The 18,133-nt window shown below is 35.3% G+C and overlaps 1 protein-coding gene across 1 annotated transcript; it reads left to right on the forward strand.

Moving 5' to 3' along the window:
* The first annotated feature begins 80 nt into the window (after positions 1 to 80).
* Positions 81 to 17,508, forward strand: LOC149064797 (TBC1 domain family member 30-like). Its single transcript, XM_089254570.1, has 10 exons — positions 81 to 472; positions 1,976 to 2,094; positions 6,978 to 7,103; positions 10,254 to 10,439; positions 10,799 to 10,958; positions 11,122 to 11,293; positions 11,468 to 11,573; positions 13,218 to 13,428; positions 13,593 to 13,793; positions 14,237 to 17,508. The coding sequence occupies exons 1-10, from the start codon at positions 370 to 372 to the stop codon at positions 14,845 to 14,847; spliced, it is 1,995 nt and encodes a 664-aa protein (XP_089110696.1). The 5' UTR covers positions 81 to 369; the 3' UTR covers positions 14,848 to 17,508.
* Positions 17,509 to 18,133: the final 625 nt, after the last annotated feature.

The following is an 18,133-nucleotide window of genomic DNA, read 5'->3' on the forward strand; positions in this document are numbered from 1 at the left end:
ATATGTTTTTTTTATGCCGCTAGTGCTGCCATCTGGTAGATTAAATTTTTTTATTGCCGGATAACAACACAGATCTTAGCAAAAAAATCTGCAGATGACTGCGTTTAAAAAGTGTGAAACGTTTTTTATATTTCTCATGGGCTTATTTTATCTTGAAAAATCGTAAAAATAATCATGAAAATCATTTCAAAATTGGCAAAATGAATGTCTCTTTTTGTGAAGCATGAAACGACGCCGCCGTAAAAATTAATTTTTAAAAATGAGTGAATTTTACATGTACGAAATTAATTTTAGCTCTTACATGTTGATTAACTAATTGATATTCAAGTTATTGTGAGACATTAATTGATTTTTTTTTAAATAATTGATATGAGTGGGTTTTTGAACTCGGCCCTTAGAAATCTGGGCTTCAAAGCTCCAGTGAATCGGACAAATGGACAGCTTCATAGGAGGAGTAGATCATCTCTGAGAGGTAATGATGGCATTTAATAATTTTGTTATTGCATGTGATTTTCAATATTATCAGTGCGTGACCCGATATCCACTTGGGCGAATAGGGTATTTTACCTCAGAATACCGCCTCCCCCCCCCCCCCCCACAATCAGTGGCGGATTTGCCACTCTTTTGATCTCTCACAACTCACATGCTTGCACTCGGTCACTCACTGACCTAGGCTCTCGTTCTCTAGGTCACTCTTTTGATCATTCACATGCTTGCGGCACATTCTTATGGTCATTCGCATGCGTGCACATGCTCTAAATCACTCTTTCTGTCACACATGCTGCGGATCACTCCTTTGGTCACTCACTGGTCTGGTCTTCCTCTCTAGGTGGCTCAATGATCTTGTCCCCTTGCTCTTTTGGTCACTCACTACCCCCAGTCTCTTGCTTTCCGGGTGTCACCTTTGGTCACTAACATGTTTGAAAACTCTATATATCACTTGATGGCAAAGCTGCATTAAGCCTTTCAAGCGGCTTTGCTTGATGGTCAGTCCTTGATTTATCCCTGCGCTCTCTGGGCGGAAGTGGACTTATGGTTTTCCTGATTGTTTAGCTACACAAATTTTGCCATCATTCTTCCACTCTACTAATTTTCTCAACCACAAATTTCCCACCCTATGAACTTGCAGCCCTGAGTATAACAAGCTAAGCCCACCCCCACCCCTTAAATATGCTTCTGGCTGTCATATAGTTTAGAGGCTCCAAAATTTAAACATCCACACACACACTGACTTACCAACTATCTTTGACCCTAGTAGGAGAGGCCATTTCATTTCTTGGGTAGCCCAAGGGTCTTGTGCCTATGTTCATTGAAAGATGTCTCATGGTTAAGGTGTGGTATACTGTTTAACACGACTATCACAACAATTGAGATACTGTTGAACTTCAGTTTTATTTTCTCATATTAGTGGAACTACGTAATATCTGACACCATGGGCCCAAAATTTTTGTTCACTAATGGAGAGTAAATATAGTGAAATACATTGAGCCCATAGGCGTACGCAGAATTTTCTTGAGGGGGATTTCAGCTTTTTTTCCTTCTGGGGGGTTTACTTTTTTCTTGTAAAATAATACTATGACAGCAAACTTAGCCATCCTTCTCCCATTCTAGTCTAATTTTCTTAACCACTCATTCCCCGAATTTATCATTCCTTGGAACTTGCCACTCTGTGTGAAAGCCTGCTTGGTCCCCTGTATATATGCCTCTGGTTAGGATCATGTGTAAACACAAACACTCATAACACCTTTATAGCATGCACCAGTTCATTATAGATTACCTCAGAAAATACTCAAGGAAATTATCTCATGCAATTGTTCTTATGCTCGTTATTATATATGGGTTTGAATGTAGCAATGCTTCATAAAGACTTTAATTCTTCTCGATCATACTGCTTAAGTTTGCAAAATGCATTTATGTACATGATTTTGTTGAAGTAGCATTTCTATCTATAATTTTATGGAAATTGCATTTTCAGATGTGGATTTACGATTAAATATAGGCGATTCAGATGAAAGTAGTTTTCTGCAATGGAAAGATGCGATGAAAATGGTTGCACGTCTTCCTGATGGAATTCCTCCGGAATTCAGAAAACAGGTCACATTCTCTCGAAATTATGTCGAAAAACTGATTATCAGTGTGAATATTATGCCCGTGTATACATGTACACTTTTCACAATCCATTTATTGATAAAGAGCAAGTTTTGTATATTTTATTACATGGTTTTTCCAGTGATAATAGTTGTGTATTTCAAATTATGAATGCAAATTTTTGAGAATATTTCTCTTGAACAAATCATAATCAGATGCAAGCAACAGGCTTATATCTAAGTTCAGTCCATGCTGCTTAATGTGATCACATTGGGACTCTGGGGTTCAGATAACAATAACTGATTGATAACTAAATCCAAAAAAAAAATCCTGGTAGTAAGTATGATGGCCATATGTCCTGTTTGGTGGAACGTGATGGGATGTAGAAAAACAGAACAACCCCTTTTTTCTTTCTCACGTAGGTAATTAGTTTCTAAATGTTGAATTGTGCCTTTTTTTCATGTTGTTCTAAACCAAAACTTTTTCTTCTTTTTTTAAGTTCAGAAATTATGAGGAGTTAAAATAGAACTGCTCAATGTGTCACCAGTTACAATACAGGTATCCTTTGCTTTACATGGTTCCGTTATGTCACGATTTTCAAAAGTTGATTTTAGGAATTCCAACCTCTAAAATTCAGCTTGGAGCTGAACTTCAATTCTGGAAATGGGCTTGCAAACTGAAGATATGCAACATAGGAAAATCCAGACGATGAAATATGCTGAATTTGATGATGTAGCTAAGACAAATATGAGAGAAATTCTCAGATACAACTCACCAAATCTCACTGATGAACAATGTTTGTTAACACATTGACAATGCCATGAAAAATTTGGCTCCAGTAAACCTAGAATTTTCATATTCGCAAGAAATATGCAGAATTCTCTGGCTTTGCTACTAAAGTTTTTGTAAGATGAAAAATACTGCTTGTCAGCCGAATCTTGACTGTTTCATTAAAAAGAGTTATCGGCCTATCATACCAGACTCTTCAGGAAAGAAAATATCCATACTCACTAGTATCAATCAGAAGTAGTAAAGGCAGCAAAAGTATTAATTTAATTCAATCATGTTGCTTGCCTTAATTCATGGGATTCATTCTTAAGTTTGAATAATTAATTCATTCAAAAAATATCCTTTTCTGTTGGGTTCAATTTTTTTAATTCTTCTGAGAAAAACCAACTCCCCCCACCCCATAGGCGGAGACAGACTTTAAAGTCTGGGGGGCAGTCATTACTGCTGAGGGGGCACGATGATGATGATGTCAATTCATATACATACACATACATTAGATCTCCCCAGTCCACTTTTGATACTGGGGGGGGGGGGCAATGCTCCCCACGCCCCTTCCCCTGTATCTTCACCCATGCCCCCCCCCTATCTTTCTCATGTTAATGGCAATGCACTTTACATGATTTCATTTTAGGTGACTATTTTGCAGAACTAATTAATCGCTTTAAGCAAGGGACGCTTGTATTTTTAATAATGTACAGTACATTCCATAGATCCCTTGAAACAGTTCTACAGCCGAGGAACTACGAATTTGGCCAGTTCTGGTGAAGAACTGAAGGGAGGGACTTTTTTTTTTAACCTTATAAATGCCTTTACTATAGGGAAGCCATTTCAAAAGCAAAAGGCTACATGTATATTGCCGCCTGGCAGTTGAGTGGTTAGGGAACTACCTTCTCACTGTGCAGGTCTGGGTTCGAATCCTGGTTCGGGCATGGATATTTACTAACACTAACAAATTCCCTGGACGGATCATACTGATCCCTTGGGAATGCGTGAGGATCGCGTTATTATTATTATATGGATCATTAAAGCTATTACAGCCTAGTTAGGACAATGTGAACTGACTGGAAATTTCTGTTGACATAGGAACTCCTACATTCTTGCAAGGTGATAAAGATAACTTATAGGAAAGAAATGAGTCTGATTCAACTTCAGCTTTAAAATATTAAAAAAGCAAAACTTTCAATGAAAAAACTGATAACATGAACCAAAGTCGTGATAATAAACAAATATTTCCCATGCTATTGGTATTGGCTTCCCTATGATATTAGTACGTTCCATACTTAGTGAAAGTGATAACAACACCCGAATGATAACATTGACCATGATTTCAATGAGCAGTATCGAATATCAATATATATAGATACTTCTTCTAAACCAGACATGCATCTCGTCCATGTTCCTCTGCGGAACCTCTAACGAATTGGTACATGTTGGAATGTGTGTGTACGTATAGTGAACCTGCCGTGAAGTGTGTTTCCGTGTAATGCTTGTTGTGTGTAGTGCTGCCATCTGCAATCAATTTTTTAAACAATGAGTTTTTTCCTCAACTCATAGAACATGAAGTGCAATGAATGAATAATTATAGCATTGTAGGCCTGTTGCTCTCTACTGCAAGCCTTTTTAACAGGGAGATCGGCTTGCATTTGCACCTCGAAGTTGGGAACTGCAGAAAATCAGCTTCAAGCGATCACCACTGCTACGTATAGTGAACCTATGCCACGGTGGGGTTTGAACCCGGATCCTCGCGATGCGAGTCCATCACTATGACCACTCGACCACCACAGTGGCAATATATATAGATACTGGTCAGTTATCAAGACCACCAATATCCAATGGAAAAACCAGCCAAGCTTATGTGGGAGTGTTAGAATGCTGTATTAAAATATGCTCATAATTACACCAATTTGAAAAAGCATGTCAAGGTTTGTCCCAATAATTTACCAGTACCCACTTTTTAACACTGATGTATAAAATTTGGATGATCCTGATTTTGTTATAAATTATAAATCATTCAAAGAAAAGATTTGATCATCAGTCAAGAAAGATTATTGACATTAAAATACCTGAGGCTCCATAATTTTCAACTTTCTTATTGTTTTATCTTATATAATAATGTTTATATATAATTCCCATATATAGCCTAGACTACTTGTATAAGCTGAGCTTTCTTTTTCAAAATTTTTTTCTTTAATTTTAAGGGGGAGGATCACTTTTACACGGATCCTTTTTTGAGGAGAAAATATCTCCCCCACTTTACCAAATGATATAGCTATGTTGTCTCTGCACGGCTAGCTTGAAGATCCTTAACGTCATTGGGCTGCTTTAGATGGCGTCACTAATCAATAGAGTGATTTTTGTAGCTATGTTCAAGCCCACACACAAAACCAGTGATGTTAAAGCCAAAGCAAAAAAAGTGAAAAATGTTGTTGACTTTGATGACTGGTGTAATTGCACCAATTTTACAGCCTCTAGATGTGGCCACTGTGGTGTTCGAGTGGTCATAGTAACAGACTCGCATCGCAAGGACCCAGGTCCGAGCTTCACCGTCACCACAGTGGTGGTCATATGAAGTTGGTTTTCTGTGGTTCCCAATTCAAGGTCAAATGCGAGCCGATCTCCCCATTAAAAAGTCTCGCCACAGAGAGCAACGGGCCTACAAACAGTACAAATATTCAATCATTACACTTCACTTCTGAAATATAGATAGCAGCACTGAAAAATCAGACACAACACTAGATTACGCACTCAACTGTTAGGTACTCACACGCTTACACTTTCACAGTTCACCAGGTAGTAAATCACCCATGTCGATAGATATGCTCTGTTTGAAGGAAAAAAACAGCCTCTAAATGTGAGCATCAGCAAGCCGTTTAAAGATTATTTAAGAAATTTATGAACTGAATCGAGAGAAGTTCCAAAGATAAAAAAACAACAAAAGATGGCCCCTTAATTAAAGAAACTTGACGTTATTAGCCTTGTACGCCAGTGGGTTCATGAGACATGGAATTCTGTTTTCACTGAAATCATCATCACATTATGTCTTTTAAAAAATTTTGTATCAGTAACATGATGGATGGAACTGAAGACGGCATCCTCTTTGAAAGTGACAATGGTGATGCCAGCACAGTTGAAGATGAAAACAAAGCTATCACACCATATGGTGACTTGGCTTTAGACGTAGAACTTAGAAAATCAGAGGAAAAAATTTATTAGAAAGTTTGAATCATTTTTTCTTCATAAATTAAATTTTCCCCTCCAAAATGTGCTGATTTTCGGGGATCAGCTTATATGGTGACTTTCAATTTATTGCGGTTTTTGTGGTCCTGAAGTTGGAGGGAGTTGGCTTGTACATGAGTATATACAGTACATTAGGGCTTTACAAATTGAAAAAAATAAGTTGAGCATCAGCAGGGCCGTAATTAGGTTGAGGCAACCAGGGCCACAAGCTGAATGGGATCTTACAAATAATATATATTTATTTTTCATAATTTTTTCCCTTTTAAAGCCCCCAAGAAAATGTCTGTCCCGGGGCACACTACTGCCCTGAGCATCAGTCAAATTTTCCATGAGCCAATAATACTTTTCTCTTGAGAAATCTCAGCCAAAAAAAAAAAATTCCATGCTTTTCTGGACCTTGGATACCATTCCTATGTTCATGATAATACAAACATAAATTCAAACTTTTTACGTTGTACTCAGACTCTAATTTAGTCATCACACAGAAAATTTTAGGTGCCAATGCTGATTTCCTAGTCACCATGGTAAGCTAGCACCTGGGATTTATCAAGCCCTGAATTGCATAGCACAAAAGCTAATAAAAATATCTTTGCTTTATAATCATTTCAGCATACAGTGCATACTTGCCTGGAAAATTTCATTATTCATAAGATTCATCATTCTCAGGAAAAATAAATTTTTTATGCCAGTTTATGATTTTTCAGTGATTTATTAAGTTGTGAATGTTAAATTTTTCTCTAAGAAAATTCAAACTTTCACTTTCACATTTTTAATACAAATTTTTTTTCATTACATTTGACATTTACAATTCAAGCTATAAAAAAAAAAATTGTTTCTCAATTTATCTCTATTCATTTTTTTAGCTGTGGTTGGCCCTTGCTAGTCGTTACATGGTCAAACAGAACATTAATTTCGAAGAAGTTGCTTCAACCTGTTTGAATGGCATGGATGATCCTGATGAAAGCGAGTTAGGAACTCAAATCATTAAGGTATTTTCTTGTTAGGTTTTTCTCCATTCCTGGGAATTTGCAGGCAGATTCATTGTTTCAAATCATTTCCAACCGATGTATTTATGCAACTTTTTTTTTTTCTGTATAATGCTTGTTATGTGTAGTGCTGCCATCAATTTTTCTAACTATGAGCGAAGTATAATGATTGAATATTTGTATTATCATGACCTATTGTACTCTGCGGTGAGACTTGTCTCTCATTCTTGCCTCAAAGCTGGGAACCACAGAAAACCAACTTCGGCCGACCACATTGTAGTGCCGGTGGAATTTAAACCCGGGTCCTCACAATGTGAGTCTATCACTCTGACCACTCGACCACCACAGTGGTCAAATATTTGGCTAATGAGCATGGACTGTTTGGGAAGAGCTTGTTTAACACATGTACGCTCGAGCACATTTGATGAAGTGAAGCCAGCAGCATTGTTGGACCATACTGTATATATACTGTGTTCATCTTGCAAAGGAAACTTTTATTTGCATTCAAAGCACTTCATACTGATTCATTGTTATGCCGCTGTGGTGGTCGAGTGGTCATAGTGACGGACTCGCTTCGCAGGGATCCGGATTTGAGCCCCACCGTCGCCACAGTGGTGGTCGGCTGAAGTTGGTTTTCTGTGGTTTCCAATTTCGAGGCGCAAATGCGAGCCGATCTCCCCGTTAAAAAGTCTCGCCACAGAGAGCAACAGACCTACAAACAGTACAAATATTCAGTCACTACACATCACTCACTTCACTTATGAGATATAGATGGCAGCACTGAAAAATCATACACAACACTAGATACGCACTCAGACTGTTAGGTACACACATAATTCCGGCACAACTCACTAGGTAGTAAATTGCCTATGGCAATAGACCTGAGTTGTGCTCGGTTTGAAAAAAAAAATGATTCATTGTTATATACTTGCCATATTTTAACGTGTACAAGGAACCCTCCTGATTTTTTGGGCTTAAAATTTGGGGGGAAGAAGTTGAAGATACACAGATAATACTATCCATGTATAAGAAACCCCTCCTATTTTAGGACCAAATTTTTGGCAAAAAGGATTCCTCATATGTGTTAAAATATGGTAATTAATATTTGATTTGGTGTTGAATGGATTATCCTATCTCCATTATTTTTCTTTGAATTTAATATTTTCATGGTACCAGTAGCTTACAGAGTGAATTAGTTCTCATTAGTCCTCACTCTATTAAACGATTTGGTGCACAAAAGTTAAATGCTGTCCTGGAGAGGTTTAGAAAGCCTTAAATAACCTTGAAGGGTAAATAACTGTGTTTATTGAAAATAAATCTTTAAGGGGTTAGAAGAAAGAAGCTAAAGGAAAATATTTTCAACATGTGCTCCTTCTAGAAAAATGAAGGGAGAAGTAGTTTAGTGTAGTAATATGTACAAAACTGATTTCAGTTGGGTTTTTTTCTCTCTCTGCATTGTGCTATGCAGCTGGCTGTCTTTTCAGCTGCCAGAAATAGAAATAAAAGCCTTCTGATGGGCAGATGGCTGCAGAGAGTCAGGAAACAATGTCATTTGATCCCCCCCTCTTCTCCCAGAGTACTAGTTAATCTTACTCATGTTGTTAGTCAATACTTGTTGCAAGACATCACAGTATTATGTTTGAGAAGAGAAGAAAAAACTTGGGATAACAATATAAATAATATTTCCTTATCAACACAATATGGTTGCAAAAAAGAAGAAAAATCAGGCACCTGTCTTTTTTTTATCTCATAAAAATAATAGTGCTTGAAGAATAGTGAATTTGATGGTTTTATTTGTCAGTGTTTGTGTGCATAACAGGGTGATTCTCCTGGAGATCCAAAACTATAGTCTGTAAAAAATTGTGATAATGGCACAAAAATTACCTTTAGTGGTGCAGAATAAGACATGTTCTTCCAAGACATGTCCTACAAGACAAAATACTTCCTTCAATATCTATCTTTCATATCTGAGTACACCAGAATTCTTTTCTCCAGATTCTTTTTTTCAATTTTTTTAATTCGTTTTCCTTTCTCCAAAGTCTTTTCCAATTTCTTTTTCCACACTTTTCTTAACCAGTCATCTGGCTACCACAGAACCTGCCCAATGAAATGCTGCCCCTCAAATGCCCTTCTTTCATATCTGAGCACAATAGAATTCTTTTCTCCTGGTTCTTTTTCAGTTTTCCAAATTCTCCTCCAATTTCTTTTTTGAATACTTTTCTTAACCAGTCATCTGGCTATGACAGCGTATAACATCATGCCAATTTTTGGTCTAATTATTTCAATTTTTTGAAAGTAATTAGCAATTATTTCAATTATCATAACTTTTTTGTTGATAATTTAAAAAGCTCAGTTAAGAACTTGATAAAGAGTCAGTTTCAATGTATTCATAAAAAATTTTGATCAGGAAAATATATTTTATTAGCTTCAAAAAAAAAGAGAGAAATTAATTTGCCAGATGACTAGTTAAAGAGGCAAAGTAAATAACTTGAATTTTTTTGTGTTTTTCACCTTTGAGTTGTTTGATTGTATAGAATTTTTTGCACACTTTGTCATTTGATTTCAAAGAAAAACAATGACAGATATGATCAAGTGATCTGAATGGCCAAATATTTTGCAAGATTATCCTGTCCTAAAATACTGCTGGCATTTGCAGTTTAAGACTATTTTTTGCATTGATTATTAGTAAGCAAGACCTATTGTTTTTTGCATCATTGAAATAAGTGTATATGTAAATTTTGAAGCCACTATCTTCATGACAATTTTTATGAATGATAGTTTGGCCCCTCCTGTAACTGAATCACTCTGTTTAATAGCTATTTTCTGAAGTTACTTATTGAAGAAATTTAAATTCATGCATTAAATTAGATTTTTTAAAAGAAATTTCATTTTCACATCATTAAAAAAAATTTCCATTTTATATTTTTTACTAAATATTTCATGGAATAACCACTAAATAGTTCTGTGAAGCTCTGTATTATTAAGAATCAATAGCATAAGATACCCTACAATAGTGTATTTTTCATAGCTTAAAAAATGTGAATTGGAATTTATATTGAAAAAAAAATCTGAAAGTGATGATTATCTTTTGTCTTTCTTTGGAAGTGCGTGATTCTGGATGTTCTGTTGCGTATTATGAATTTTTATTTTAAGGATTTACACAGAACTGGATGTAGCGTTTTTAGTGGTGATGTTGCAGAACAAAACCAAGGTCATCTGAAACATGTGCTTTTAGCTTATGCTAGGTGGAATGTCAATGTTGGATACTGCCAGGGTTTCAACATGCTTGCTGCCATCATATTAGAAGTTGTTGACTGGGTTGAGAAAGATGCCTTAAAAGTAATAAATCAGTATTTCCTAAGGAATCGCTTATTATCTAATTAGCATATCTGTTATAATCTATAATGAATCCATTACTGTTAATAGATAAAATGCCAAAAAAATTATGTTATATCAATGTTTTCTGTGTCATAAATAGTTTCATTTTATATTAGTAAGAATTTAGGTTTTTTTTGTTTTCAGTCTGTGATATTGTGTGCTTTGCCATATCTATTCATTTCCATGGTTTTTAAAGAATACACTAATAATAATTATAAACATAATTATTATTAGTGTAAATAATTATTGAATATTTTAAACATAATGTGATTTTTCCCTCTATGGACTTAACTCATATTTGTATTTCTATCTGAAAACAGATTATGATATTTTTGATTGAGGGTGTATTACCTGAAAGTTATTTTGCTAACCACTTGCGAGGTTTGTCAGTTGATATGGCAGTGTTTAGAGATCTGTTAAGGATGCGACTTTCTAGTCTCTCACAGCACCTTGATAGACTTCAAGCCAGTTCTCAAGATGGTAATTATAATGTTCTACACATGCATTTGGTCTATAAAATGATTTTTATCATTATTTTGTCATGAATGTAATGATTTTGCGGTATGAATATAATTTTATGGGAAATACTAATGTGTAATTTTTTTTTTAATTGCTGTTCAATTTTAAATTCTTGTGAATGCAGGTTTCAGCTACGAGCCCCCACTCACTAATGTATTCACTATGCAATGGTTCCTTACACTTTTTTCCAACTGTCTGCCAAAAGAAACTGTCCTGAGGGTTTGGGACTTGATATTACTAGAAGGTAATGAAGTTCTTTTGAGGACTGCTTTGGCTATTTGGGATGGATTAGCAGAGTGAGTATTGAGATTTTGGTCTAAATTTACTTTTTTTCTGACCAATTTTATTTTGTGTAGCTTGTTGGTTTCTCTTTATTTGATTCTCAGGATCAAAGTTTTATCATATGTCTTTGTACGGTTTATGGTTAGATTGGAGTTTATGCTGACTTTGCTGTTTTATTGTTTGTTTAGTCGAATAATGGCTGTAGAGAGTGCAGATGAGTTCTACTGCATAATGGGTGTTCTTACCAGAGAAATCCTTGAGTTTGGTCTTATGGATGCAAATGCTCTTTTAAAGGTGTGAATTGTACTGATTATTATCACTTTACCCAGAGGACTGTAGAAAACTGTAAACTGTTTAGAAAAAATTGAAGGAGCGATAATTAATACCCATCAAGGTAAACAGTATTAACAATTAAACCTATGATCATAATCCACTCAGTGTCAAAAAGCAAAACTTATAAATATGTCCAACCAGCTCGTATCCTCACCTCTGATATCAATCCACTGGATTTCTTCTTGTGGGGCTCATGAAAACAATGGTGTACGAGAAATCTGTAGGTTCTGTGGAAGATCTAGTCACAAGAATCCTTGTTGCAGTTGACATCACTGATACTCGTACAACACTAGGAGTCTACAAGAGGGTGTAGTGTACCAGTCTTTCATTTGCATATAAAAATTGTGTGATGACACCCTTGGGCATCAGTTTGAGCATTTCCTTTGAGTTTTCCATTGATCTGCATGGGATTTTCAACTTACGAGTTGTCTCTTTTTTTCACTGTTGAAAATCACTGTTTTCTGACACTGAGTGGATTATGACAATAGATGCCATCGTAAATATTGTTGGTCTTGATGGGTACTATCACCCCTCAAATATTTTCTAAACTGTTTATGGATGCCTTGTATATCATCTTGCAGCAGACATGCCAACTTTTGAAATCCAGAAATCCGGAGATTCTCCCAAGGGGGGTACCCCCCCCCCCCCCCGACACTCATAGACTTGATCAAAAAAAAGTTCATTTAAAAAAAAAATCGAAATTTTTTTTTTTTTTTTAATAAATTAAGCAAAAAGTTACATTCTTCCCCCTTCCCAAGGCAGGTTCTGCATTGCCCATGCAGAATAAAGAAATCACATCTACATACTGTTCATAAAGTATAAGTGTTTCTTTCCGTGGATGCTATCAGTGATTGATAATCTTTGGTATATGAATTCTTAAAAGCTTTATATTTAGCTGTATATAGCTTAAAGTTTTATATTTACTTTCTGAAAATGTTTAATCAGAAGAAACGATTTAAAAAAATTCAAATTACAAAGCTGCGGACGAAAAAACGTGTTTACCGCACAGCTGTTAATGGAATACAATAATGATTATACAAGAATTTCGGCTACCAAGGTCATGCCCCTGATAAATGATTGCAGATAAATGCTACGAAAACGAAGTCGCGTCTTTGCCAGTTGCTTAAATGCGGTCACAGAGACTTTTCTTTGCGGCTGTTTGATGGAAATGACTACGGCTATCCTCTATGGGTGTTTTCCCTAACGGCAACGGTAATCATTGATGCCACGACAACGTGAAAGCTCGCGTAAAATCTAATTTTCTTCCAAAATCCAGAGAAATTTTAACAAATCTGGAGAGAGGGAGGAAGGATGAAAAATCCTGAGTCTCCCGCCTAAATCGGGAGAGTTGGCAGGTCTGTTGCAGTAACATACATAGGATTTTCTCTTGTTCTGTGTCTTATTTTTTTTTCTTCCCTAAAGTTGGTGTTTAATTTTTACTCGGGTGTAAATGCAAAAGAAAAAAAATAAACCTTATTTCTGTGTTTCCCAGCCCCCCTTCCCATGTGTAATTTGTGACACATTGTGTCATTTATAAGAATATGAGAAGTTTACTTTTTATTTTATTCAGTTATTTAAGACCATTTCCATATTTTTATATTTCAGACTATCTGTACACTAGCTCCTTTCCCATTTCCTCAGTTGCATGAGCTCAGAGACAACTACACTTACAATATTCAGCCATTCACCAAATCATGGTCATCTGGCCGAAAGTTTCATATTTTCACTGGTGATTTTGATTACGATGAGAATGATGAAGATATGATCGCAGCTAATTGGTGCATGACAAATGAGTTCCATTCATCCAGACGCAAAAGTAATTTATTTTCATTGTAGTTTTAAAACCATAAATTGCCTCTAAGATAACTGAAATAATGCCCTCTCTATTATGTTATTTTAAGTCTCTGCTGATCCAAAGCTTTGCTTTTTGAAAAACTATTTGAATAAGTAAAGTGCATTTCATATATCTATTCCTGTAAGATTCAGGTAGTGCAGTTACTCCTTCACTAGCATTTACGAGCATAGGACCTGGTGCATTTGGAACCTCTGATGGAAGCAATAACCTCCCTTTGTCATTCTCTAATTTTAACACAGAGCGCATGACTCTGGATATCTCTGCTCTCAAGAAACAGTATGTAAAACTCAGAGAAAGGCAGAAACAAGCTCATGTTATTCTTTCAGGTATGAATTTTTATTAATTGCATGTACAATATCTTATAGATTCTTCAAACTTTTCTGCCTTATGCTTTACTTTCGTCAGTCTTTTTTAATTCAGCTTTTGACTTTTTGATGATTGATTTCCTACCTTGTTTTTCCATCATATACTTTATATTCATTGCATGCAGATTTTTGAATTCAATCATTTGCTGTGGCATTATAAGCATTTCAATACAATAATAATACAATCAAGAAAAAGCAGGGATGATGATAAACAGAAACAAATAAGTATATGTCAGAGTTCAAATAACCATGCAATTACCTGTGTAAACTCAACACAGATTCAAGTCTTTTTGGAAGAATTTTTTTCTCACAGTAGTTTAATCTACACTATTATGTCTTATTAATAGCACTGATATTTTTGTTTGCACTTTCATAGTTAATGCTGATTACTTTGTTAACTTTAGGTGCCTTCCAGAGTCAGTTTCGACCTAGATCCCACAACTCATTAGCTGTCAATCACTTGCTCATTGGAAAACAGCCACTGACACGAAGAAAATCTGTTCAGGGTCATTTGAAATTCGCTGAAAAGAACACTGTAGTTCACCGTTTTCATGGAGGCAATAAAAATAGTGCTGCTGGCAGCACCAAAGTGTCTTCCACAAGTGTTGAAACTCCAGCTTCTAAGCATGGCTCATCAACAACTGGTTATATGAAGCAGAGGAGTCTTTCAGAGACTGAATCTGGCAAACAACGCTGCTCATCTTCAACAGATAACCTTAGCCCTCTTGCTTCAGAATCAGATGATTCACCAGAATACGAGAATCCTGCCATTACACAAAAATTGAGAAATTCAGATTCTGTAGATTCCTTTGGAACTGATTTGTCAATGAACAATAGTTGCTATGCAGATAGTATCGATGTCGTGCCTAGCAAAACATGCTGTGATCTTTTGGAAGACCTTCCTGTCCATGGTAACACCAACCCTGAAATTCCTGTTGTGAACCCTTTTCCTACAAAGAGGCGAATCGGTTCAATGAAGAAAACAAAAGTGAAAAGTCCTTCATCTTTGCCTTGAATTTCCCAACACTTTGTCCTACTGTAGAAACCCTAGTTAGAGTTTCCCCTCTATATACTTTGAATGTGTTGTCCATGTTTGTCTACTTCACTTTTGCATTTGTGTTCCACACCTAGTCAGCAAGTTCGTATGGCATTTAATATTGATGCTCCTGAAAAAAAAAATTAGGTGCGCATAAAAGCCAAAAATGTGTAAAAGTACAACAAGTGCAGCTATTGAATCTGACAATACATTCTTAATCATGGTCTTTATTATTATCATTGTAAAGAAAATCGGATTCATACAAGAACTCACTTTAATGTAGGATATTGAAGAAAACAAATTGTATTCATATTAATTAATATTACCAAAACATTAAAAAGTAAAATAAAAATTCATCACCTAGTAAGTTTCCCACATGAATTAATAGTTACGATACCCAGCTCTGACCTCTCAGTGATTGGTATAGAAGACTGCTCCCATGGCCATACCTGTCGACAAGTTGAAGTATTGCACTTCTTTCAGATATTGTGGGTTCTCAAAATGTTCTTGCAGTTGTTGATACAGTCGACGGCGCTTATTACAATCATGGGTAATGTTATCATTCCAGTATGGTTTTGCAAAGAATGTAGCAGACCAATATCATTACATAGAGAAATTTTTTTTATGAGAACTTCATATAATGTCATCAATTTTTCTTCAGGCGAAATTTTTTTTGCACATTTTGAAGCTACGGTTTTTCAAACTTATTTTTCCTCTGTAAGTTATCATTATCTGGCTGGAAGGTGTTCCCCTCCCCCAAATGTTGCAAACATTTCCATACTGACCTTTTTTTATATTATCTGGTGGGCAAATGTATGATATAAAAAAGACCTTTCCTTCACTTCTTGATTAGTTTCTTTAATTCATCAGATTGAAATCAATGCATTAGCCCAGGTCGATAAGGTACTCATCAAAAGTACCAAAGAATGTTTAGAGGTGTTGCGAGTTTAATACCTGGTTTGTCCTTATCAGAAACTTTCCTGACATGGGTACAACAGAAATGGCAGCGTGACGACAGAAAAATATTGCTACTGCAGGGAGTCCCACATCAAAGGGTTAGCGCACCAACCTCTCAGTGAGTATTAAAAAATCTTCCGTTCGAAATCTGCAGTAAATTTTAAGTCTTGGTCCAATTTGCCCTCGTGTGCAGAAAATGATTGCGATGTGACCTAAGTGAGGAAATGGTCAGATTCAAATATATTTTTCCAAGAGACTTTCTCGAAGCATCTATGTAATATATTGTACAATTAAAAAAAGTATTTTAATTCGTGATATAACTACATTAGACAGTTCCAACCACAATGGCTAAAAAAATGCAGGTTTTTAACTTAAAGGGGGAGAAAAGCCCCGCTATGGAATTTTTTAAAAAATGAAATAATTTTACCATGCATCCTGTTTGATTAAGTGTGGTATATGGTCACTGTAATTGCAAACAGGATTTCGGATATATTCGAAATAACCAAATGATAAGTATATATGCTTACCATTTGGTTATTGTTATCAGAATCCTTGAGTGCTGATGTGATTACAATAAGCGGTATGGACTGTATTTTGGATGGTATATACAGTAAAACCTCGTTAAGTCGTCACCCTAATAAGTCGTAACTCCGGTTAAGTCCTAGTTTTTCTTCAGACTTGTCCAGCTTTCATAAACAACAATGTTATTAAACCCTCATTTACTCATCGCTAATTTCAGTTAACTTGTCACCATGAAAAAGTTTGAGAGAGAGGAACAGATAATTTCTATGGCTTCCTTTAAAAAAATAGCTTGTTAACAGCATTGCCATATGCTTAAAAATCACCATAAAAGCCCTATGTATCAAAACTAAACAGTTCAAGTAACAAAAGTTATGCTGGGGAAGTTCATTTGCAGACTTAAGTTTTTGAAACAGTAAGGGCTGTTCGAGCAAGACCTGATTTCTTCATGGGCCCAACAGGGCTCCAAATTTAAACAAATTATCCTTGTTGAAAAACCAGACATTTTTTTCCAAAGTTGAGGTCTTCTAATGAGTGCTTTTCCCTAAATTGGGCCCTCCACAAGTCCCTCAAAGTAGACCCTGTGTTTGAGATCACCTTGTAGTTAGTATGTGGAAGATTACCTTGATAAATTTTACCAAGATTGCCTTGTAGTTGTTTTATGAACTACTGAAAGAATTAAAACACTACAATTAAAATTATTAATTGAAGTTCTGTTGTGAAGAAAAGCTAACTATTCTATCAGTTGTTATGATTAGTCTACATTAAATCAAAAATTAAGTAAATCGAAGAATCAAATCAATCAAGTTAAAGTCAAAGGGCAATGGGCTCGGATAATAAATAATAATAGAAAACATGGACTCTACTAATTTAAGGCTTGAAATTTAAACAAAATATCTTTGTTGAAAAAAATTTGACATTCTTTAACAAGTTGAGGTCTTCTGTTTACTTTTCCCTGCCCGGGGCCCCTCCACCAAGTCAAAATTGTCGGAGATTACTTTGTAGTTGTATCATGAACTACAGATGAAGAATTCAAACACTAAAATTAAATTCGATGTATATGTAAAATTAAAAACAAAATTAAGTAAAATTAAGCAATAGAGAGTTCTGTTATGAAGAAAAGCTACTTGTTCAAACAGTTGCTTTGTTAGTCTATAAATTAAAAATTACTAGTATAAATCAAAGTGTGCCAGTATATTTTAACACAATAAGTTAAGTAATAAGAGCTCTGAAAAGGTAAAAATTTAAAATTTTTTTTGTCTGCAATCTATAAATTTTCTTAATATTGTAATTTTAATTCATATTTTAATAAATGCTGTTACTTTTAATTTATACAATTTTCACAATACTGCACATTAAAACTGACAACGCTTCTCCTAAGTCGTCACTCCGCTTAAGCCATCATAATTTTTCGATAACATGAAGTGACATCATATGACGACTTACAGCGGTTTTATTGTATACATATAAATATATTCTAGTCTTTGTTTTTGCTGGCATGTTTTCTCAGTAACCTTTCATTCCTTGAATAGATGTCATCAATTTTTCCCAAAAAAAAAAAATTGAGGAACCGGTCTTTGTTACAATGAAAAATGGAAATTTTTAGAGTAGAGAAGGGTGAAGGTTGATTTTTTTGACTATTTGTATATTTTATGGATGAAACAAAATTTAAAAGGGAATGAATAGTGCACATAACTATACAATTTTGTAATCCAACTTTGCTACTAGTCATTCCAATCACATCCAGAAACTTCAAAATTAATTTCATCAGTAATTCTCAGTACTGATG

Source organism: Pholcus phalangioides, unplaced genomic scaffold (assembly GCF_987345545.1).
Source record: "Pholcus phalangioides strain wild (caught in Gottingen) unplaced genomic scaffold, Ppha-v1.0 ptg000042l_1, whole genome shotgun sequence".
In the NCBI taxonomy this organism is placed as follows: Eukaryota; Metazoa; Arthropoda; class Arachnida; order Araneae; family Pholcidae; genus Pholcus; species Pholcus phalangioides.

Coding starts and splice junctions, on each gene's coding strand:
- LOC149064797 (XM_089254570.1), top strand. CDS start 370: ATGAGTGGGTTTTTGAACTCGGCCCTTAGAAATCTGGGCTTCAAAGCT. Junction 2,095..6,977: donor CTCCGGAATTCAGAAAACAG/GTCACATTCTCT, acceptor TCATTTTTTTAG/CTGTGGTTGGCCCTTGCTAG. Junction 11,294..11,467: donor ATTTGGGATGGATTAGCAGA/GTGAGTATTGAG, acceptor TTGTTTGTTTAG/TCGAATAATGGCTGTAGAGA.